The sequence below is a fragment of the Phyllobates terribilis genome, unplaced genomic scaffold (assembly GCF_046119375.1).
Source record: "Phyllobates terribilis strain yellow unplaced genomic scaffold, ASM4611937v1 Scaffold_9__5_contigs__length_417890890, whole genome shotgun sequence".
Lineage (NCBI taxonomy): Eukaryota > Metazoa > Chordata > Amphibia > Anura > Dendrobatidae > Phyllobates > Phyllobates terribilis.
In genome coordinates this window covers 140,813,363-140,838,327 of record NW_027362769.1, presented here as the reverse complement: position 1 = coordinate 140,838,327, position 24,965 = coordinate 140,813,363, and the positions used below count along the sequence as shown (strand labels likewise).

Below are 24,965 nucleotides of genomic sequence, written 5' to 3'. Positions count from 1 at the left end.
AGTCCATAGACGAAATTGCTACAGAACGTTCAATATTTTCTTGTCTTTTCCTTAGCTTGGAGGGATAAAATCTCAGCCAGGCTTAGATTATTCTTGTCTAAGTATATCCAGCATATGTCAGTCACCATTGACCATGTAATGTATTCAACGGTGCGAAAATGGCTCCGCCATTCAAAGGACCTCGACTAAGGACCTCGTAAAGGGCTCGGGGGCACATAATGGCCTCATTTTTTGTGTAAAGGAAACTGTGTTCTCCATTACTTTCCAGTTACCTGAAGACATTGGAGCAGAGATAGAAATTCTTCTATGGAAGCACTGAGATACCCCGGGGCGGCCTCTTACTATGCATGGCTTGCCGTACATTGTCACAACAGTTGGAATCAGTTATGTTAAGAAAACAAGGAATGTCGGCTCGGTGTAATGTGACTCGCTAGGAGAAAAATTGTTATTTATGGGTAAGATCTTTCTAAGCTTGGTGGCAGCTGGGCGCTGGTGGACTTCTGAATTTGATGAATACAGAAAAGTTCCAAAAATTATCACCTCCATCTATATAGGACCATGTCCAAAAATTACTCTACTTTACAAGCACAAAATGACGCCTCATTAAAACAGCATGCTGGTAAAAGTGTTGTATGGTTTTTACACATCAAATATATACCAGTATACATAGAGTGTCAGATACATTCCCAGTGTGCAGTTTAATAATAGTGCTATACAATGTATAATTAATACTGCTCAATAATAGTATTGGGATTTGTCATCACGAGTCTTGGGTGTCATCAGATCATCGGTGGCGCCCTCAATAGCAGTGACAGTTAATGCACAGATTGCAGACCCTTAGGCTAGGTTCACACATCCTGCATTTGGTCTGGATTTACAAGTGGATTTTCTGCACATAAAATCCACAGCATTTTGCAGCACCAGCAAAGTAGAGGAGTTACTTTTAACTCAATCTTATCCACACGCTGCATTTTGGAAATTGTTTGTCATAAGTTAAAAATTCTGAAACACATTTTCTTAGAACTCTGGTTGTGTCGTTCCTCTGTTATTCCTCCTGGAAATGTATGTAAATTACAAAAGGGTATAAATATTCAACACCACATTTGCAGGAAGGATAACAGAGGAATGGCACAACACAGAGTTCTACGAAAAGTTGCTCCAGAATTGTTGTTTTTCTAGGGTTACAAGTGCCATAAGTAAAGAGTAGACTGGTCCTCTTTATTTTAACTGGTGATTAGAGAAGAGCGAACCCGAATTATAAAGTTCGGGGTTTGTACGGACACCTAGTGTCCGGTGCTGACCTCCGAACATTTCTCCTGGAGTTTGGGTACAGTTCTGATACCCGAACCGAAGAACCTGAACATCCATGGGTCCGCTCATCTCTACTGTTGGTGTATACGGAAGTGTTGTTATGGTAATTTACTAGATTGGATAATGAGAGAGCCATCAACAGCAGTTTGTTGGCTGTTTCCATTTGGATGTATTCGATTTGTGTTTTTTCTATGATATCTTTCATGTTAAATATGTGTCACATAACCTAATTATAAAAAATAATACATGTTTTAATCCAACTGGGATGATTTCCAGGTAAAATATTTCTGTTCTGGGCTCATTATAAGCAATTATAGGCTTACATTCTTGATTCCTGGCTGCGTCGTCTCCGCTGACGGTGCCATCCATCAGGTTACATGTCTCTGCACATACCCCAGGTTGCTGCTCTTCTGAAAGCAGATGGCATTCAGCGCAGGGTCTGCATAAAGGAACAAACAGGTCATTTATCTCCGCCTGTCACCAAGCACAATAAAAAAGTGAACATACAAAAGTCATAAGTTCTCTGCTGAGCACATTCCACCGATGGATAATATTCATTGTCCTGAAAAATATCCCCCGGTCTCACATTTCTCTCCGTCCTTCCATATGTTCCTGAGACAGTCCTGCGGGCTACACAAGTCAGACAGGGCTGTATAATAAATTACGCTTTAGTCATCGTACCTGAAGCTCATGCATAGTCATTTTTTAGGACTCAGATGTCACGTCCTGACTTGTGACCTTGCCCCTGTCACTGCCTGGAGGCGCTAAATTCATCAGGGATGTATTCAGCTCAGCTCGGTCATGGAAAGATCTTGTATACTGGGCTGTACTGGGAATACATGAGTGGTTATACTGACAGGTCTTTGCTTTAGGTTCTCGGAGAGCGGTGATGATATTTCTATGCTTTTCATTCCTGTGGTTTTACAAAGAGCATCATTTATTTTTCACCATGCTCCATCGCTGGTGACCAATTGGGCTACATACACCCTTGATCGTTGGAATCAAGTCTTACGTTTCTGTGGTTAGGTGAAAACTTGCTGATTTGTGGGATCCGACCACTGCAACATTCACCAATCCCTAGAACAGGACTTTAAAATGTTCCATCTGAATATGCCACCAATGCTCCAATCATTCTCTATGGGACAGTTGGAGGAACTGTACTGCGTTATCTCCGATGACCCATGAATGGAGGCGAGGCATGGATGTGTATCCAATGCTGATTTCGGATGGAGCATTTCACATCCCCATTCTTCGGACCGTTAGGGGTCCCAGTGGTTGGCTCCAGACCAATCAGAAATTTATCAACAATGTTGTGGATAGGTGATAACGTTCAATGTCGGGAATAACTCATCAAAGGGGATATCCCACAAAAAGTACATTTTAATTATAAGATCTTGGAATAATAATTACTATAATCATTTTCACAATTGGATATGTTAAAAAATGTTCCTGTGCTGAGATAATGTTATAAATGTGCCCCTGCCGTGTACTGTGTAATGGCTGTGTCCAATCATGCCGAGCTGCTCCAGTTCATGGTTAGCACATACCACAGCCCCTGGCCAGGGGGAAAAAATAAGTCACTTATGATAAGGGAGTATGCAGATGAAACAGCAAGGGCTCGCAAATGCTATTTTCTAAGGTAACACATTTCCCTGCCTGTTTTAGCACAGGAGTGAGTGTTTCTGCCATGTCACATGTCCTGTGAGCTCATCATAAATCAAGTCAATGACATATAAGCTCAAAAACCGCTGGAGCTCCTACATCACTGACTTGATTTGTGATGAGCTCAGAGGGCTGGAGCAGCAGCAGAAACACTCAGTCCTGTGATATAACAGGCAAGGAAATGTGTTACTTCAGGCAGGGAAGAAAGTAGCAGCTGTGAGCCCTTGCTGTTTTGTCTATATACTTATCATAAGTGACTTATGCTTCCTCCCCTGGCCAAGTGCTGTGATATGTGCTAACCATGAACTGGAGCAGCTGTGCATGGTTGATCACAGCCGTTACACAGTAAACAGCAGGGGCACATTTATAAGATTATCTCAGCTCAGGAACATTTAACACATTCAATTGTGGAACTTATTGGTATTCCAAGATCTACTGATTAAATGTACTTTGTTCATGGGACACCCCCTTTAAATCTGTAGGACTGACTCTTTGGGGTCTCCTAATGACATTCAGACTCTTAGCACTGTATTCCCAACAGCATTTTTTAACCAGTGCCACCCTGCTTTTCATGACATTACAGAGGTCGGACCTCCGCCAATCATAAAGTGATGGCAGATCCTAGAGGAAGGGAATACCCCAGTACTCACTTTCTGCATCCTAATATATCTGTGTCTTTTTACATACATCCATATCTTAATTTTTATGAATCGCTTCCAATATCCTTCTTTCAGGATTGGACATATGAACAGTGCACGAGTGGAATTTACAGGGTTGAGACTTTACCTTTGTGAGCTGCAGGGGTCTCCACAAGTCGGACACTTTTCACAAGTATCTCCAGAGACGCCTGGGCTGTTACAGATGCACCTGCCACATTCACACCTTCCTCTCCCACTACACAGGGTTCCAGTTTCAGAGATGCAGGAGTCGATACTTGATGTGCAGTTGCAGTACTGTCCGGTCCAGCCGCTCTGACAGACGCACTCTCCACAATCACAGATACCATGACCTATAGGTGCGACAAGAACAAGGCACTATTACTGGTTTGCTACCTGTGCCTCCACAGCTGCGGAAAACTATAACTCCCAACACTATAACTCCCCTCCCTTCTAACAGGGTCTTGATGAAAGTCGTAATGGGTGTCACTTGCAGAATTTCCAAAATATTGAATAGAGGATTTATGGATAAAAGAGATTTGTTGTTTTTAGGCAATATAAGGCTTTGAAACAAGTTTTCTCATTTACAGGGGTATTCACTGGTCAGCAGTTCATGGCTGTAATGAGAACATCTTTCGGAGTGCGGTGACCAGAAGTGGTCGGCACAACGGAAACAGCCAAGCGGCCGTAACTATGCAGTAAGTTAGGGAAAGAGCAGTTCACTGCGCTGGGCTCATTCTGTAACTCCCATTTACTTCTATAAGCGTTCTAGAAGTCGCATAGTTCAGACCACTTGGCTGCTTCGGTAGTGCAGACCACTTGGCTGCTTCTGTAGTGCAGATCACATGGCTGCTTCTGTAGTGCAGATCACATGGCTGCTTCTGTAGTGCAGACCACTTGTCTGTTTCTCTAGAGCAGACCACTTGGATGTTTCTGTACAGCAGACCACACGGCTGATTCTGTAGTGCAGACCACTTGGCTGCTGCTGTAGTGCAGACCACTTGGCTGCTGTTGTAGTGCAGACCACGTGGTTGCTTCTGTAGTGCAGAATACTTGGCTGCTGCTGTAGTGCAGACCACGTGGTTGCTTCTGTAGTGCAGACCACGTGGTTGCTTCTGTAGTGCAGACCACGTGGTTGCTTCTGTAGTGCAGACCACTTGTAGTCACTACACACAGAAGGATATTTCTATCTTGGCCATCAATGGTTGACATGTGAATACCCCTATAAGACCCCTGGAATCCTTACTTGGAAGATAATTCTGCACATAGAGGTGAGTCTTCATTCTGGTTCATCCTTGTAAAGAGGTGGCCATGAATCTTCAGAAATTCAAAAATGTTTTTTGCACTTTTGTACCCTTTGCCAGTGTTTTACAGTACCAGCAAAATCAAAGACATTTCTGAAATCTCATGTACACGCTGTATTTTTTTTCTTCCACTCGTATTTTAAGCCTTGCTGCATTTTTGACAGCATGTCAATTAGTTCAGAGTTTTTGCAGTGCTTTTCATCCATTAAAATGAACGGATGAATGAGCACTTCATCGCATTCAAACAGTCCCTCACTACCTTCAAGTCCACACTCACTGCAGCAAAACAAACATACTTCTCATCTCTCATATCCTCCCTGTCTCACAACCCCAAACAACTATTCAACACCTTCAATTCTCTCCTGCGTCCCCCAGCGCCTCCTCCCTCTCCTCTTATTTCAGTTGAAGACTTAGCCTCATTCTTGAAGCAGAAGACTGACACCATCAGACAAAGCTTTTGCCTAAAATCCCCACAGCCCCTCCCCACACCTACTCAATCCTCCTCCTCCATAATGACCTTCTCCACCATTACGGAAGATCAAATTTCCTCTTTACTCTCCAAGTCACACCTCACCACCTGTGAACTTGACCCAATCCCGTCCCACCTCATCCCAAACCTTACCACTATCTTCATCCCAACCCTAGCCCACCTTTTCAGAATGTCACTAACAACTGGCGTCTTCCTCTCATGCTTCAAACATGCCTCGATCACACACATCCTCAAAAAGCCCTCCCTTGACCCATCCTCTCTTACTAGCTATCGCCCCATATCACTTCTCCCTTACGCCTCAAAACTACTGGAACAACACGTCCATTCTGAACTGTCCTCCCACCTCTCCTCCTGCTCCCTCTTTGACCGCCTCCAATCTGGTTTCCGACCACACCATTCTACTGAAACTGCACTGACTAAAGTCACCAACGACCTATTAACCCCCAAATCCAAGCGACACTACTCTTTCCTCCTCCTCCTGGACCTGGATCTCCTCATACCTAACAGACCGGACAGTCAGTGTCTCCCACTCACACACCACCTCGTCATCTCTCCCCCTATCTGTTGGTGTTCCCCAAGGTTCAGTTCTAGGACCTCTGCTCTTCTCCATCTACACCATAGGCCTGGGACAGCTCATAGAGTCCCATGGCTTTCATTATCACCTCTATGCTGATGACACACAGATCTACCTCTCTGGACTCGATATCTCCTCCCTACTAACCAAAATCCCACAATGTCTGTCCGCGATTTCATCCTTCTTCTCTGCTAGATTTCTAAAACTTAACATGGACAAAACAGAATTCATCATCTTTCCGCCATCTCATTCAACCCCCCCAACTAACCTATCCATCAATGTCAATGTCTGTCCACTCTCCCCAGTCCCACAAGCTCGCTGCCTTGGGGTAACGCAGGACTCTGAACTCTTCTTCAAACCACATATCCAAGCCCTTTTCACTTCCTGCCGACTCCAACTTAAAAACATCTCCCGGATCCGCACATTCCTCAACCATGAATCTGCAAAAACACTAGTGCACGCCCTCATCATCTCCCGACTTGACTACTGCAACCTCCTGCTCTGTGGCCTCCCTTCTAACACTCTCGCACCCCTCCAATCTATTCTAAACTCTGCCGCCCGACTAATCCACCTGTCCCCCCGCTATTCCCCGGCCTCTCCTCTTTGTCAATCTCTTCACTGGCTCCCCATTACCCAGAGATTCAGGTTCAAAACCCTAACCATGACATACAAAGCCATTCACAACCTGTCTCCTCCATATACAGGTGCATCTCACTAAATTAGAATATTATCAAAAAGTTAATTTATTTCAGTTCTTCAATACAAAAAGTGAAACTCATATTATATAGAGTCATCATAAACAGTGATCTATTTCAAGTGTTTATTTCTGATAATGTTGATGATTATGGCTTACAGCCAATGAAAACACAAAAGTCATTATCTCAGTAAATTAGAATACTTTATAAGTAAAAATGTTTTTAAAATCCAAAATGTTGGCCTACTGAAATGTATGTTCAGTAAATGCCCTCAATACTTGGTCGGGGCTCCTTTTGCATCAATTACTGCATCAATGTGGCATGGAGGTGATCAGCCTGTGGCACTGCTGAGGTGTTATGGAAGCCCAGGTTGCTTTGATAGCAACCTTCAGCTCGTCTGCATTGTTGGGTCTGGTGTCTCTCATCTTCCTCTTGACAATACCCCATAAATTCTCTATAATAGATTCTCTATGGGGTTAAGGCGAGTTTGCTGGCCAATCAAGCACAGTGATACTGTTGTGTGTAAACCAGGTATTGGTACTTTTGGCAGTGTGGACAGGTGCCAAGTCCTGCTGGAGAATGACATTTCCATCTCCAAAAAGCTTGTCGGCAGAGGGAAGCATGAAGTGCTCTAAAATTTCCTGGTAGACGGCTGCACTGACTTTGGTCTTGATAAAACACAGTGGACCTACACCAGCAGATGACATGGCTCCCCAAACCATCACTGATTGTGGAAACGTCACACTAGACCTCCAGCAGCTTGGATTGTGGCCTCTCCACTCTTCCTCCAGACTCTGGGACCTTGATTTCCAAATGCAAAAAAAATGTACTTTGCATTCACTTAGTGTCAATGACTGCCTTCTGGACATCTGTCAAGTCAGCAGTCTTCCCCATGATTGTGGAGCCTACTGAAACAGACTAAGGGACATTTTTAAACGCTTAGGGAGCCTTTGCAGGCAGGTGTTTTTTTGTTAATTATTCAAATTTACTGAGATAATGACTTTTGTGTTTTCATTGGCTGTAAGCCTTAATCATCAACATTCACAGAAATAAACACTTGAAATAGATCACTCTGTTTGTAATGACTCTATATAATATGTAAGTTTCACTTTTTGTAATGAAGAACTGAAATAAATTAACTTTTTGGTGATATTCTAATTTAGTGAGATGCACCTGTATCTCTGACCTAGTCCCCCGGTACATACCCGCACGCAACCTCCGATCCTCACAAGATCTCCTTCTCTACTCCCCTCTTATCTCCTCTTCCCACAATCTCATACAAGATTTCTCCCGTGCATCCCCCCTACTCTGGAACTCTCTACCCCAACACATCAGACTCTCGCCTACCGTGGAAACCTTCAAAAGAAACCTGAAGACCCACCTCTTCCGACAAGCCTACAACCTGCAGTAACCACCGCTGCACGACCAGCTCTACCCTCACCTACTGTATCCTCACCCATCCCTTGTAGATTGTGAGCCCTCGAGGGCAGGGTCCTCGCTCCTCCTGTACCAATCGCCGTCATGTTTTGTTCAAGATTATTGCAATTGTTTTTGCTATGTATACCCCTTTTCACATGTAAAGCGCCATGGAATAAATGGTGCTATAATAATAAATAATAATAATAATGAAAAAACGCACATATAAATGCACATAAAAGGCAACAAAAACAAACTTATTTTACAGTGTTTTCCCTGCCACTACTCTGGTTTTTGGTGCAGAAAAAAATGTTGTAAAAACCACAACATATGCATACCCTAAGAATCACTAATCTTTTATTTTAATAATTCTGTCTAGTTATGATACTTTGCAAATCACTTTATTGTTGAATTTGTCTTCATTTCTGTAACAAACAAAAAAATTGCACGTAAGTGGCTTCCAAACCCCGGCTTTTGTCCCGGTCTATTTTCTGCCTTCAGATCCATTGATATCAGAATGTGCTCCTTTGGAGTACAGATGATGGCAGTGATCGGTCAGCTCAGCACCTGTGTCACTAACTCTGTGCATAAGCAGCTAGAGATTATTCTGATAAGCAGAGGACTCAGAAGAGGATACACTATGGTGGACCCCTACTTACTACAGCTCTTTGCGCCACTGTTTTATTAGCTATATCTTTGTTCTAAGGAAACAGGTATAATCAAAGTCAGGACGTTCCCCCGACCTCCTGGGATAGTGAGACGGCTTTACAAATTTGGGTCTGCCCCCCTGAATCCAGGATGGTTGGGACGTATGCTTTATTATTACAAGGTAAATTACAGCTATGTGCAGCCCAGCGGCTCAGAGGTTAGCTCTATTGCCTGGGATCTGGAGTCACATCTGACCAAGGGCATGAAATTAGTATGTTCTCCTCGTGTTTCCTTCAAGGGAGAACTATATAGGTACGCTAATTTGGAATTTAGATTGGGAGCCCAACTGGGTGGCAACAAACACCATTGAATATTTTAGGATTATAGTAAGGACCTGCAGCAGATTACCAGGGAAAAAAGAATATATAGTTACTAAACTAGATCCCACATAGTAAGCAGGGAACTTGCATTTATTTATTTTTTCATTACTTCTAGTGGTTACTATTTACCTCCACAAATCAGTCCTCCGTGCCTGACGCATGAAAAGTCATCACATTCACAGCGAGGTCCATAAACCAGTCCGTACACGGAGGGGCTGCAAATGCATTGTCCACAGAAGCACTCCCCCCGTCCGGAGCACGTGCCCAGTTCTTTACAGGAGCTATTGTTCAGCGAGGCTTCGTTGCATTCACATTGGGCTCCTAAGAATCCGGGTTTACAGACGCAAACGCCGCATTGTAACGATCCGCTGCCCTGGTTGCACTCGGCGCTCGCATCTTCAGCCTCTGCCTTACAGGAACACGAGCATTCAGGCTGGATCTCAATCTCCAGGCTGTCCTGAAGACCCACAGGCTTTATTATAATGTGCCTTGTCTGTTTTTCACAGGTGGTTGAGCTCACGGTCACATTGAAGGAAACCTGAAAATATACACAATAATATAATACATTAACTTGTTCCTGTTTAGAAATGCACCTTCTCCATACGTGATTGCAAAAAGCAATGGGAAAAGCTGCAATCCATATGCATCAGCCCCTAAGGGGAGCTGTCCGCACATACATTTATATAGATTGCAGAAGTAAATCTGTATACAGTGAGCTCCCTCTAGTGGCAGAGTCAGGTAAACAAAATGTTATCATTTAACCTAAAGATAGTGGCAAAGGGCTTGGACCACAAATAACATTTATGACCTGTCCCAGATTGGCTGCTGAGACCCCCAAAGATCCTGAGAAGCTGTAGTGAGCAGGTGCGACCACCTTTCCTATGAAGCAGTGAGATTTTGGAAGCTCTCATGATTGGTTGGGGTACCAATCGGCAAACCCCTAGTAATCATACGTTTATGACCTATGCTGTGGATAGGTGATATGTGGTCTATTGGACTGAATTTGCCAACTTCCAGATCTAACATGTTTGATACCGCCACCTGAAACCTAATTGTGCCTTTAAGAGATGTAGCAGGTCTGGTATTCTAAGGGTTTTCTGCAAAGTATTTTTTTTTTCATTGAGGGGGGGTGGGGAGAAAACAACTTTATTCCATCTTTGAGATATTGCTAGAAGTATGGCACAAAAAAAGAGAGAGAAAAGCTGCAGGATATGGCTGGTAGAGTAACCCAAAAAAAAGGAGAGCCACCTAAACTAATGCACAGATTGATGAATGGGAGGAAAGAAAGAAAGATGGATGCCAGGGGCATAACTATAATAATTGCACAGGTTGCAATCGCACCAGGGCCCTGGAGACAATGGGGCCCAAAATGTCCCTTTGACCCACATGAAAAGACTAATACTATTAAAGACCTGCAATAGTTAAGGGCCATATTGGAGATTTGAATTGGGGTCCACAAACTTCAAGATACGGCCACAGATAAGATAAATGCATATATAGATAGATAGAGCAATAGATAGATAGATAGAGCAATAGATAGATAGATAGATAGATAAAATTATATATATTTGTGTGACTTTTAACTTGATACTGTACTTACCCGATCTCCAACTTTGATTGTCTGGCACTTTTTACTATTTGGGATGACTGTTTCATTGTTACAGTTTGCAGTAAAGAAAAGGTTAAGTCTATCCGTGTCTCCTGACACCTCGAGCTCAATTTCCGACCTCAGTTCCTAAGCAAAGAGATGTGATTCAGCAATATTGCAGTGAAACATTAACATTTAGCTACTATCTGCCAAAAGGTCAGCAATTTCTGGCGGCCCCTTGCGAATGTGTATGTGAGTCACTGGAGCCTTAATCACTGCCAGGATGGTATTACTGGGAAAAAAAAGAGTAAGCACTTTCTACATTATTTGCACCGTGCTGTTTACACTGTGTAATTGAAACCCCACAAAAAATAATGGAAATTAACCTACAGCAAAAGGTTCTTCTATGGAAACACAATATGCAAAAAAAGCAACATTATTATTTTTTTAGATATATATAACATTTTAGAAAACATACAAGTATTTACATTTTTTTCCCATAATGGTGAATGTGTACATATGTGAAAGTATATAGAATATCTATCTATCTATCTATCTATCTATCTATCTAGTCTCTATCTATCTAGCTCTCTCTCTCTTTATACCTATCTATCTGTCTATAGCTATCTCTCTGACAAGGTTCTTTGATGGAACCTTAAACCTAATATTTATCAAACATGCTTCTCCCGGGCTATAAGCTACAAATTTAAAGGGCAGGTAGGATCCATCGCTTATTAAAATCAGCCTTAGGACTCATTTAAATGTTCAATTTGTCCACGTACGAGAACAACGTATCAATTATTCTGATCAGACTTTGATTAAAGTTTGACCAGAGTGTGATCTGAGTAACATCCCTTTTTCTTGTACAGTACAGACCAAAAGTTTGGACACACCTTCTCATTTAAAGATTTTTCTGCATTTTCTTGACTATGAAAATTGTACATTCACAATGAAGGCATCAAAACTATGAATTAACACATGTGGAATTATATACGTAACAAAAAAGTGTGAAACAACTGAAAATATGTCTTATATTCTAGGTTCTTCAAAGTAGCCACCTTTTGCTTTGATGACTGCTTTGCACACTCTTGGCATTCTCTTGATGAGCTTCAAGAGGTAGTCACCGGAAATGGTCTTCCAACAATCTTGAAGGAGTTCCCAGAGATGCTTAGCACTTGTTGGCCCTTTTGCGTAGCACCCCATCACTCTCCTTCTTGGTCAAATAGCTCTTACACAGCCTGGAGGTGTGTTTGGGGTCATTGTCCTGTTGAAAAATAAATGATGGTCCAACTAAACGCAAACCGGATGGAATAGCATGCCGCTGCAAGATGCTGTGGTAGCCATGCTGGTTCAGTATGCCTTCAATTTTGAATACATCCCCAACAGTGTCACCAGCAAAGCACCCCACGCCATCACACCTCCTCCTCCATGCTTCACGGTGGGAACCAGGCATGTAGAGTCCATCCGTTCACCTTTTCTGCAACGCACAAAGACACGGTGGTTGGAACCAAAGATCTCAAATTTGGACTCATCAGACCAAAGCACAGATTTCCATTGGTCTAATGTCCATTCCTTGTGTTCTTTAGCCCAAACAAGTCTCTTCTGCTTGTTGCCTGTCCTTGGCAATGGTTTCCTAGCAGCTATTTTATCATGAAGGCCTGCTGCACAAAGTCTCCTCTTAACAGTTGTTGTAGAGATGTGTCTGCTGCTAGAACTCTGTGTGGCATTGACCTGGTCTCTAATCTGAGCTGCTGTTAACCTGCGATTTCTGAGGCTGGTGACTCGGATAAACTTATCCTCAGAAGCAGAGGTGACTCTTGGTCTTCCTTTCCTGGGGCGGTCCTCATGTGAGCCAGTTTCTTTGTAGCGCTTGATGGTTTTTGCAACTGCACTTGGGGACACTTTCAAAGTTTTCCCAATTTTTCACACTGACTGACCTTCATTTCTTAAAGTAATGATGGCCACTCGTTTTTTTTTACTTAGCTGCTTTTTTCTTGCCATAATACAAATTCTAACAGTCTATTCAGTAGGACTATCAGCTGTGTATCCACCAGACTTATGCACAACACAACTGATGGTCCCAACCCCATTTATAAGGCAAGAAATCCCACTTATTAAACCTGACAGGGCACACCTGTGAAGTGAAGACCATTTCCGGTGACTACCTCTTGAAGCTCATCAAGAGAATGCCAAGAGTGTGCAAAGCAGTCATCAAAGCAAAAAGGTGGCTACTTTGAAGAACCTAGAATATAAGACATATTTTCAGTTGTTTCACACTTTTTTGTTAAGTTTATAATTCCACATGTGTTAATTCATAGTTTTGATGCCTTCAGTGTGAATGTACAATTTTCATAGTCAAGAAAATACAGAAAAATCTTTAAATGAGAAGGTGTGTCCAAACTTTTGGTCTGTACTGTATGTGGTGAAATAAAACAAAATTTTTCTCCATTCTGACAGTCCGTGAAAATCACATCGCACTCGGATTTTTTCATAGACCCATTGACTTCTTGGTCTGCGACAAATCACGACATGTGACATAGTGTATAGATCATCACGGGTACAAGTGCTATCTGTGAAAAATGCGTATGCACTCGTATGTGAAAATCGAATGTCTCAATGAGCGCTTAGGCAGATGGGAGGAGGAGATCGGCCAAATATGGAGGTCGTCACCATCTCCCATAGTATACAAAAAAAATGACCAGTGCCTCCGAACAGAATAAAGCGAGTTTGAACAGGTGCAAGTTGCTATGACTGCAATATAAACAAACAGAAGAAGACAGAGTTAGCACAGTGGCTCAGTGGTTAGCACTGCAGCCTTCAGCGCTGGGGTCCTGGGTTCAAATCCCACCAAGGATAACATATCATCTATAATTTACATTTTATCTATTTGCCTGACTATCTATCTATCTTTCTATCTATCTATCTATCTATCTATCTATCTCTATATGGATTGTTTTCTGGGATACAATAATCAATTGATCAGGAAGTAATGAGGATTGCAGTGAATGTTTCTATTGCATTCCCATCATTTTCAACCCAGGGACTCAAATGCAAACACACAGATACACAAAGTCAGTCTGCGCCATCAGTATAAAAGTCTCTAAGGGTATGTGCAGACGATCCGGAGCCGGTTGCGGCCCCGAGCCTGCGGACGAGCCACCTTCGGACGAGCCACCTTCGGACGAGCCATCTTCGGCTTCCGCTCATTATGCAAATGAGTGGCGGCTGTTTTTCTTTTTCTCACTGGTGGGCTTTCCTCATAGAAGTTAGGTCTATGGGGAAAGCCCGCATGCGGACCCGCAGGAGGAAATAGGCAGGCTGCGGCCTGGAAAGACGCGCCGCATGTCTGTTTCCGTGGGTGTGCCGCAGACTCATAGTGGGCATGGGATTTGTATAAATCCCATCCACTTTGCTGTAACATCTGGCCGCTGTGGATTGCACACAGCACACTTGCACTGCGTCCAATCTGCAGCGAACAGTGATCGATACCCTAATGGTGGATAATGCAGATCAACAGTCATCTAATAATGTGTCTGTCACCTCCTACTAGAAGATGTAGCAGCCGTTCTATACCACACCTGTCCTCCATATTTAGAAGACTTGCTCTGTCTCTAAGTTTGCAGAGGCCTCTATCGCTGCTGTCTGACTGCCACTTCTGTACTGGCTTTGCTGCGGCTTGCACATTTATATGGATGCCACTATGGACAGAACATTTGCATAGGATGTAATTGGCAAATTTAGGGGTCTAATACATTTGCATGAGCACTACTGTTATGGTTACATTTGCATAGGCACTGCCATGGCTGGCACATATCAGTAGGACTGCTGGGATATTCCCCTGACACATATGAATAGGCAGTTCTGCAATTGGCGCATTTCTTTGCCAAATATGGCTGGGAAGTATGCAGGTCACCGCTACCTCCCATTTTAGAAGTAATGCCACACCTCATCTGCAGGGTAATTTGGACACCTTTTTTTCTCTATAGTTTCATAACTTTATTTCCGACTTGTAAAGTTTCACTTCATCAAGTTTCACCTTGTCACATTCCACATTGGTCTGAACAAAACTTATTGTATACAACATATTTCTCCCGAGCCGGAGAAAAATGTCATAATAGGAAGTTTCGATACAGGAGGAAAACACTCCATAGACTAGACCACATAGAAAGTAAGATTGTTTTCTTGTGGAACCATCTGAAATGAAGGAATTTCAGTCAAGCTCTGGCATGTTGACCTGGTGGATTACTAAGAATGTAATGCCCCCGAGACATAGAAACCACCAGAGCTTATAGTTATCTCCGGCAGATCCACAACACAACAAAGTCATGGAGGAGTCATAAAATTAACTATGATATTGTCCCAATGACTTGTATTTATTACCAAAAACAGGAAAGTATATAGCTGTGGCTCCATTATTATATTGGGTCACCTGTGCACCTGCTACATCATACAACAAGCCGTTCAATACAGAAAAGACTAAGGACATGTTCAAGGGGTTCAGTTATTGAGCAGACCAAACGTCAGAATGGAGGAGAAATGTGATTGTGTGTCCATGGATTACATGTTCATGTTGGATGAGCAGTGGTGGTCATGGCCAAGAAGAAGGTAAGGCAGTGTAGGCAGCCACCTAAGGCACACCTTTAAAAGGTATAGTCCAAAAAGGGCAACCTGTGTAAAATTGTTTCAGTCTTACGATGTTTAAGGCTGGTTTCACACGTCCGAGTTTCATAGTCCGTATATGGACCACGATTTTTTTGCCAGCCGTGGGTCTCCTGCCTTGAACGCAACAGTCTGATAAATGTATATGAGGCTGTTGAATTCAGGTCAGGAGATCTGCAGTCGGTCCAGAATTGACAGTCAGCAAACGGACTGGACCGTGAAACTTGGACATGTGAAGCCAACCTTAGAAAATAATATATCTTTCTCCATGGGTTTTTTTAGATGTTGTAGCTAGATTTTGTAAAACTTTCATATTGGATAAATAGCAATAAAGTGTAACAGTCTGTAGAAAGTGATGGAGCATAGCCGCTCCTCCAAAGACCAGGGAGTGACAGCTGAGCTTCATATCGAGCCTAATTTGTGTAGACTGTCGCTATCCTGCTTTATCTAAGCCACCAGCAGTACAACAAAGCTGTCAATAACTTATTCACGCTGTAATTTTAATGAAATGGCTCTGCTTATAATGTCCCAGTGTATACGGTAAAGCTGACATCTTTTTTATGCAGTACAACAACAGAAGAAATAAAACATTACATAGCATGGGCATACCAGGTCCATATACAGGAAGAAAATCTTTCTAACCACTGAATAAAATACTGGGGTCCTGAATTTGGGATTCCCAATTATTCTCAAAATTACTTAAATGTTTTTTTTTAAATGATTCTTATTTTAAAGCAAGCAATCCAATTTTCTTATTTCTTAATGGGTGAGCCAAATATTCAGCTCGGCAGATCACCAATTTCTTTAACAATAGTCATTTAGGGAGGATTTATGTATAGCCATAAAGATTGGCAATCCCCCAAAATTCAGTAAGGCCGGACAGTTTGTAAAGGGGTCTTACAGTGCCCAGATGTCTGCCATTGGATGTCAATTTGCTAGATCCTTTATCAAGAAATAAGAACTGTCAGAGGTTTCTGGTGGTCCTATCCCCCCCATGCACACTCCTTATTAATATTAACATGCATGCTTGTCAGAAGGTTTGCAAGATATAGGGGGCAGTATGACTGCTTCAGGGGTGAACACAGACAGAAGAGGGACCCTGTGCAAGAATAGTATATGGGCCCCTTCCAGTCCAATACCTCATGATAATGCACTCACTCTTTTTGTGTCTGGGAAAGAATATTCTTGCTTCTTTGAAGGTGGTTATGGCCTCTTTACTACTTGGGCTCGTGTGCTGCTGCACAGGTTACACCAATAGTATAGGTGCCGCTGGACTGCTTGATCAGACTACACAGGGATTGTAGTCTGTTACCATAGAGACACATAGATATGCATAACAAAACAGATTATATGTAAAATTGCTTTGTATTTGATAGATTTTAAATAATAATTTTCTGGATTATAATGGAGCTGAAGAGTAGATATAGGTGAGCTAAACTCACCTGGTCAATTCACCAGTAGGCATGAGCAGACTCGTGGAAGTTCGGGTTCATTGAGTTTGACCGAACTTTAGTTCAAACTTTGGTTCCGGTATAAGAACTGTTCCCGAACTTAAACCTGAACCTGAACCCCATAGAAATCAATGGGGACCTGAATTTTGTAGCTGGAAAATCTCTCTCTCTCCAGACTCCCGAACTGTGAAACAGACTTCCAGGAAAAGTCCGTGTTCGAAGTTCAGCACCGGACACGATATGAACCCCGAACTTTACAGTTTGGGTTCGCTCATCTCTATTCGCTAGTGATTAGTAACTACAGATGTCAGCCCAGTATGTGACGATCACCCCCCCCTTCCATATTGCTGCTAGAGAGTACCAATAGTCTGAATGTCAAACGCACATGCATTTAATCAGTAATGAATGTCTCTTTTTGCTACAATCAGTGAGCGGGAGCATGAGGGGATCTCTCCGTGACTCACACTCACTATATATGTAACCATTGCTCACTACACAAATATTTTTTTAAATTAAGTCGATTGTAGTTTTCTTCTCCAAGTTTATACAAGAAAAATTATCAAACTGGAAGAAGTAGAAGGAAAAACCATAGTGGATTACAGGATTATAGCCTGCAAGGCAAGCATAAAAAAATCACTATAATCTAAATGTATATATTTTATGTATGACCTATTAACAAGATGGTGATTCCACTCACTGCATAGTATGCTAATGTTTGAGCTCCTGTATGATCCAGTGTATACAGCTATCAGCTGTGCTGGAAACTCATCCTATTCTATCACTATGTAATATCTGTGGCACCCCAGGGGTCTGGTTTCCACAGTAACGGCAATGTTATGTCTGAGAGCAGGTGGGAGGTTTCTTGGTCAGGAATCCTATGCATGCCACACCTCCTGCCCAGTCCTGGGAGGGGAAGAACTTCCCCTATATAAACCTGGGGCTGAGGCAGGGTTAGGGAGTTCAGAGGGAGAGTTCAGCCAGGAGGGCTGACAGGGAGCTGTGGCTCCGGCTGGGCCCAGCTCCTGGGCCATGCCAGAAGTAGAGACAGAGAAGAGAAGCAGCTATGGGAAGAAACAACAGGAGCTCTGTGGGAGCAGTGTTACAAGGAATCAGGGGCTGGCAGCTGCAGAGCTCGCCCTGACTGAGAAGATTTCTTACCGGACCCGGAGTCCGAGGCTGTGGGGACTAACTCCTACCCAGCAGCAGAATCCGTCAGGCAGGGGATTCCAGGTCCTCTGGCCAAGTAACCCGAAGGCACGGTCACACGCATGGGACCAGCACCGCCGTCGTGGAGCGGAAGCTACTAGAAGGCCCCGAGTCACCGGCCATACGGGTGAGCACCACACGGTACACTCAGGGACGTGGGCTACTTATACCCGCCTCTAGCAAGGTAGCCAGAAGAGTACAGTTAGTTTGGGAGGCCTACAACTCCGCCTGGCCAGGGGAGATCCCATCTGCTCAAGGACTGACCAGGCCCCAATCGCTAGCCAGTACTCCGGGAGGGTCTATCTTTATCACCAGTAAAGACCCTGAACTACACCGCATCGTCTCTGAGTGGTTCCTACTACCCCCATCATCCACGTCGGCTGCCCTGAGGCCATACCCCTCCCGTTGGGGGTGATACTATCACGCTGCACAATCCTACCACCGGCCTCAGCGGTCTGCCCTGCAGCGGCAGCTCCATAGCTGCATTCAACGGGTGGCGTAGTCATCCAACATCTACTGCTAATACAGCGCCACTTAGTTTGACTCCCTGGGCACGGACCGGGTCACCGCCACGAGACTACAACCCTCAACAGATCCGGCTCCGGGTAAGCTCCCGCGTGCGCAACGCTGCGCGACACAGGCCCAGGGGTGCGTCAATATCCATCTTTGTTTTCTGCCTATGGTAGACCCATTTATGCTACTCATTTTGTCTCCATACTCAACATAAAGTCATCCTAACCTTTGTACCCCTTCATATGATGATGTCGGGGGAATAAAAGATCAGACATGTTGAATTTTTCATGTCCAATCCTATAGTTCTCCCTTGAGATAAGCCATTGACATAGAAATTTGACTGTGACTTAACCTAAACTCCCCATTGAGAACACATGCATGCTCGATTCTGGTGAGCAAGCATACGCATGGAGGGTCAGTAGGAAAATTAAGGTGCATAGCACTTTAACACTGTATTATTGAATGCAGTGACTTTGACAGATTGGAAGTAAAACATTAGAAAATTATGACACTTTTTTTTTCACTTTAAAATGAGAATAACTATTTAAAAGGGTTCTCCAACAGTGACATTTTTTTTTCCGGTTTATATGGTTTTAAAATAATAATCCGAGGCATACTAAACTTCCATCGCCCCCCTGGGGATCCAGCATAGACCCCTCTCGAGGTCTGTACTGACTTCAGAAACGGTATCTGCTTAATTTGGAAGTTACCAAGACTGCTGCAGCCAATCACAGGCTGTAGCAGTCTTGGTAACTTTCAAATGAAGCAGATACAGCTTCTGGACCCGATGAAAAAAGAATTAAAAAAATGTTTCTGAAATCTTGCAATTTTCTCACTGAGTCTCAGAATAGGCTGATACTTTCTGTTCTATAGAGTTCACTTCTCACCAGTTTCAAAATCATTACAAACAAGATTAGGCTTTGTTCGCACACAACGTTTTTGCTGCATTTTTTTTCTGTATCCAAAACCTGCTCTCATGTCAGTAAAAATGCTGCATTTCAAACTCCCGTTTTTCAGCATTTTTGTGGCATTTTTATGTGTTTTTTGCAGCGTTTTTTGGATGTGGATTACATGTATGTTTTGTCTGCAATATATGTTCAATAAAGTTAGTTTTTTTCACCAAAAACACTTGAAAAATGCCATGAAAATGCCATAAAAGCACAGTGAAAAATGTTGTTGCGTTTTTGCAGCTTTTTTTCATTTCTCATTGTTTTCTATAGATGAAAAAACGCTGCAAAAATGCAGAAAAAATTGACATGTTACAGATTTAGAAAATTCTGCAGTTCTCAAATTTAGTCAGGGAAAAAAAACGAGCATGTGTACCAGATTTCTGAAATCTGATAGCTTTTGCTGGTACTGTAAAAAGCAGCTTTTAAATTTACATAAAAAAATGCAGCAAAAAAAAAAACGCTCCATGTGAACATTGCCTTACAATGAAAGGCAATACCTCTATAAAGATAACTCATGATCCAACATTCATAATAAGTGATGGTCCCAGTGCATCTCCTTCTCCTCCCTGCACAATGACCTCTGAACAGACCACAGAGCATGCCCAGAACACTCTCACATACTCAATCCTGCCCGAGCTGCCTAAATGCTGTTAACAGCAGCTCTTTCTATTTTCCTCTAAAGAAAATAGAATAAAAAATATACAATCAAAAAATAAAAACAAATTATGTTTCCCTATCTAGTTATAAATACAAGTTTAGATTTAGGTGATAAATCTCCTATAAATAAAATCTATTTCCCCGTTCTCAGGCATCTAGATGACAGACCAAGTTACATTCCTCCCCCCTCTGTGCTCGGTACGTTATAACAAACTGCAGTTCTTCGGCAAATTGCTAAAAAATTAGCAATATATTTCTTAATATTGTAGGTTTTTCATAATACAATCGCAGGATCCAGGGGCTCTATAACCAAAGTAATTTAATGAAGTCCTCTAAAACCAACTCCTATGAGTCTAGCAATTGGTATTGGAGAAGAACTCTGCAGACTAATGTCCCTTCTTCTTCTCTTTTACATGCTACTTTGCTTTGCATTGCTAAATTAAATTTCCCCTCTGTCTGGCTTCATACTGACTTAACAGCATTATAATAGTCTTAGTCATGGCCAGCTTTATTTTGTAAGTCTGGGCCATTAACCAGCTGCTGCAGATAAAATAGTGTGTCATATTATACAGCCATTAATGTCAAATGTGATTACATAGCCAAGATAGGAAGGAGAGAGGGCTGGTGGCTAATGCAAGCCTGTAAAGCACAAGGCTTGAGTTCATTACTAACGCTGCAGGATTCAACGTATCCATATTGGTTTTGCCACTGTAGCACTTAAACAGAAAAGTGATTTGTATCATCTGGATCCACATGAAACCAAATAGTCCAGTAATGGAGTTTTTAACCCAGTTTTCACCAAAGTGATGAGCATAGCAATGCATAGGATAAGGGAATGGTCCTCATATCTTAAGCAGAAGAAGCCACATTTGTCTTGTATTATCCTATTTTATCTTGTCATGTATCCTTTGAGATAACATTTATAGCTTATATTAGTGCTGCGGAAGCACCGAGAGAGCAAGGAAAGCAATGTATCCCTTATTTTAAGTATATTAATTCTTTGGAGCCTTGAACTTGGTATTATTCATCTTAACATCATGCTCCTATGTTCCTTACTCTATCAATAGTATTTTTGATTGCATATACACAATTTATATTTTTGGGTGATTCTTTGTTACTTTGCATTATTTGTGCCATTTTGTTTTTTTTTCATAAGGGCATGCTTCACTGCTAGTGATTTCTTATGGTCCTTGTAGGATTATTATTTTTTGTTTATTATTGCTCTAGTCCAGCGGTGGGCAATTAATTTTCCCGAGGGGCCACATGAGAGACCGTGACTGTTGTGGAAGGCCGAACCAATAAAATGAAATTAATTGTGCACAATATTAATATGAACATATTAATTATAATTATTTTAGTATAATTGTATCACTTAATATTGAGCAGAGTATGCTGGCGTCCCCTATATACCATATGAGCCCCCGTACAGCCCCTACATATAGTATGAGCCTCCATATAGCCCCTCTATATACAGTATGAGCCCCTCTATATAGTGTGAGCACCCACATAGCCTCCCTCTATACAGTTTGAGACCCCACATAACTCCATATATACAGTATAAGCCCCCACATAGACCCCTATATACAGTATGAGCCCCAATATAGCCCCTCTGTGTACAGTATGAGCCCCCATATAGCCTCATATATACCGTATGAGCCCCCACATAGCCTCATATACAGTATGAGCCCCCACATAGCTTCCTATATACAGTATGAGCCCCCACATAGCCTCCTATATACAGTATGAGTCCCCACATAGCCCCCTCTATACAGTGTGACCCCCTCATAGCCTCCCTATATGCAGTGTAAGCCCCCACATAGCCTCCTATATACAGTATAAGTCCCAACATAGCCCCTTAAATACAGTATGAGACCCCACATAGCCTCTTTATATACAGTATGAGCCTCCACATAGCCCCCTTTTTATACAGTATGAGCCCCACATAGCCCCTCTTATATACAGTATGAGCCCCCACATAGCCTCTTATATACAGTATAAGCCTTTACAAATCTTCCTATATTCAGTATGAGTCCCCATATAGCCCACTATATACAGCATGAACCCCCCACATAGCCCCCTATTTGCAGTACGAGCGCAAACATAGCCCCCTATATACAGTGTGATCCCCCTTATAGCCTCCATATATACAGTACGAGCCCCCAAATATCCCCCTAAATATAGGATGAGCCCCCACATAACCTGTCATATATATGCAAACATTCCATATACATATGAAAAAAACAACACATACCCACCTTGCTAGAGTTTCCCCAGCGTTCTGCTTCTGGTGCACTGATTCTCTGCACTTCCTGAGGATGCAGACAGAGGTGACATTGGGAAACGAGCAGCAGCAGATAGGCAACGGGCAAGGGTATGGCGCGGCCAGTCGGCCACTGATTTTGGCCCTTCGGCTGTCTATGTCTGCGGTCCAGACGGGAACAGCCAAAAGGGCCCAAAGTGGCCAGCGGGCCACGCTTTGCCCAGCTCTGCTCTAGTCTATAATATCAGTACATGGGGTGAATTGTCAGACTTATTACAGACTATGACTATGTTTTCTTTATACATCTTTTGTACTTTTTAGATTTTTTTTTTAATCATGTCTGATTGTATTATTCAGCATTTACAATGAAGAGATTTCTTTATACTTATTCATCTTCCTTTTACATATTTTTGGATTTGCCTTATTGTGCTGGTGCACCTTTATCTTTTGCTCTGGGTGCCTAATCTGCACAAGCCCCAGTCCATTGAGCGCTCCTATTTATTAATAGCTAGTTGTTCAAACATTTGAAGTATGTGTTCACAATGCACAATAAATTATATCACATCCACAAAACATTTAAAGGGGACCCTACCCCTAGTATTTCCATTTTAGTAAACACTTTCACTCTCTACAAAAAAATAAATTCTACATTAATTATCATAACCCTGCATTGTGCCATTTCTCTGTTTCTTCTGTATATTTATGAATACATGAAAAACTGGGTGTCAAAGGGGTGTGTCCCTATACAGTCATGCATAGTCATTACTGATTGGATACATTGCAGGGACACGCCCCTAACTGTTAACACGTGTAATAAGTTATATAATATCTTACTTTGTATGCTGATAAAATCAATTGTAATACATTTCCAGAGTCTTTGTTCAGTAGTCCTACGGTGGCTCCGGGTATGAGCTTGGCATATTTCTGTAATAAGGAAGGATAAAACAGTATACTAAGTTTGTTGTAAAGTAAAAACTGTAAACTTTCCTCAAGTAATATACAGTATTTTTAGGAGGTATATACTGGGATATTGGGCAGCAGGGAAGAATCCAAGAACTTAGAGTACTCCATAGACAACGGGACTTGCCTATACTGTCAATGCCACAATACCAATTTTGACATTCAGCAGGTTAATCTGCTGGAAATCCTCGCAGTTAGGTCACTGGTCCCAGTTTACGGTTCAGAAACAGTGCCAGCCCCCCAATATACAGTATAAGAAATTCACATACAGATTAAAAACAGTTTCTGAAGTACCACTATTATTTCCAGCATGTACAGTCAGTAGATTCATTTGACTTTTTAATTCAGAAAACATTTCTTTACATTCTTTGTAAAGCCAAATAGTTATTACTGTGTGAAATGTACTAACAGTAGGCTACTACAACTTTGCATTTTTAGTGCATTTTTTTAATTATGTGAAATAGAAATTTTCTGGAATTTAGCTTTAATGAAACATTTTCAACTGTTTTTCTTTTGCAGCTTGCATATAGTACAATACCTTGCAAGCTGCTTGATTCTGTTCAATCTCAATTTTCACTGCCAAACACCTCAGTCTTCAGCCCTTCTCTTATCTCTTGAATGCTCATCTAAGCTGAAATCTGGTTTGATTTTTAGCATAGATGCATGTTCAAAAGATTAGAAGATAGTCCGAAGACTGAGTCAACAGAGAGAACATGCAAACCAGGAAGGATTTGTGGACTTGTTCGCGCTGCTCATTATTGCAGGCACCAATTTCAGAAAATTAATAAGACATACGGTTTTAATACGGTATAATACCGTTCTTCCTCAGGAAACACCATGCAGGAAAACTGTATGTTTTTTCTGAAATTGCAGTCTTCAATAATCAGCAGCACAAACAAGTACATATATCCTTCCTGGTTTCCATTGCAAGCAATTTGACCACCCGCGGATCCACAGCAGCTGAACAACATTCTAAAAATACACATTCCTATATATCAGGTTAGCATAATCTGCTATTTTTAATTCTGAATTTTTATCGGATAACACCTTATTACACTATTTTCTCTCCAGCCTATTTACAACAAAGAGAAGATGGCAGTTGGGATTGACACTAAACAGCATCGAGCAGCTTGCATTGTAAAACATGTAAGCTGCGGAAGAAAAAAGCTTAAATGAATGCAAAGATGTCCAAAGGTTTTGAGACGTTAGTTACACTCACCGATCACTCAATTGACTTTGCAGAAGAGCTCAGCTCCTACATGAGGGTGTACACAGCAGTGGCAAAATAAAGTCTACGAGTCTTCCACTTGCTGAAATGAGCTTTTTGCACATTTTTTTTGAGCAATGATGGGGGTTTTCGAGACACAGACCTCCGCTGATTTACAGACCGTTTAAATTCCTCTAAGATGTATAAAAAAAACTTTTGAAACTTTTGTTATACTTGAAGTAACTCCATGAAATGGAGACTGACCCAAACCCAGGGAAATATTATATCTAATAAAATTGTACAATGGAGCCAAACAAGTAAGTTTTGTGATCTCACAACTGGGATTTCTTTGTAGTCCTGAGTTACAATGGTTTCTGA

At 42.1% G+C, this 24,965-nt stretch overlaps 1 protein-coding gene across 2 annotated transcripts in view; it reads right to left on the bottom strand.

Annotated features, from left to right (window-relative positions):
* Positions 1-24,965, bottom strand: part of ITGB6 (integrin subunit beta 6) — a 67,158-nt gene that overhangs the window by 8,449 nt on the left and 33,744 nt on the right. Inside the window, exons 9-14 of one of the 2 annotated variants that reach the window (XM_073647074.1) lie at positions 23,255-23,344; positions 22,416-22,469; positions 10,737-10,871; positions 9,266-9,674; positions 3,760-3,982; positions 1,635-1,750 (exon numbers count right to left, since the gene is read on the bottom strand). In XM_073647074.1, the coding sequence (XP_073503175.1) occupies positions 1,635-1,750; positions 3,760-3,982; positions 9,266-9,674; positions 10,737-10,871; positions 22,416-22,469; positions 23,255-23,344 (1,027 nt within the window). The remainder of the gene's footprint in view (positions 1-1,634; positions 1,751-3,759; positions 3,983-9,265; positions 9,675-10,736; positions 10,872-22,415; positions 22,470-23,254; positions 23,345-24,965) is intronic. The other variant, XM_073647075.1, reaches the window with a different exon arrangement.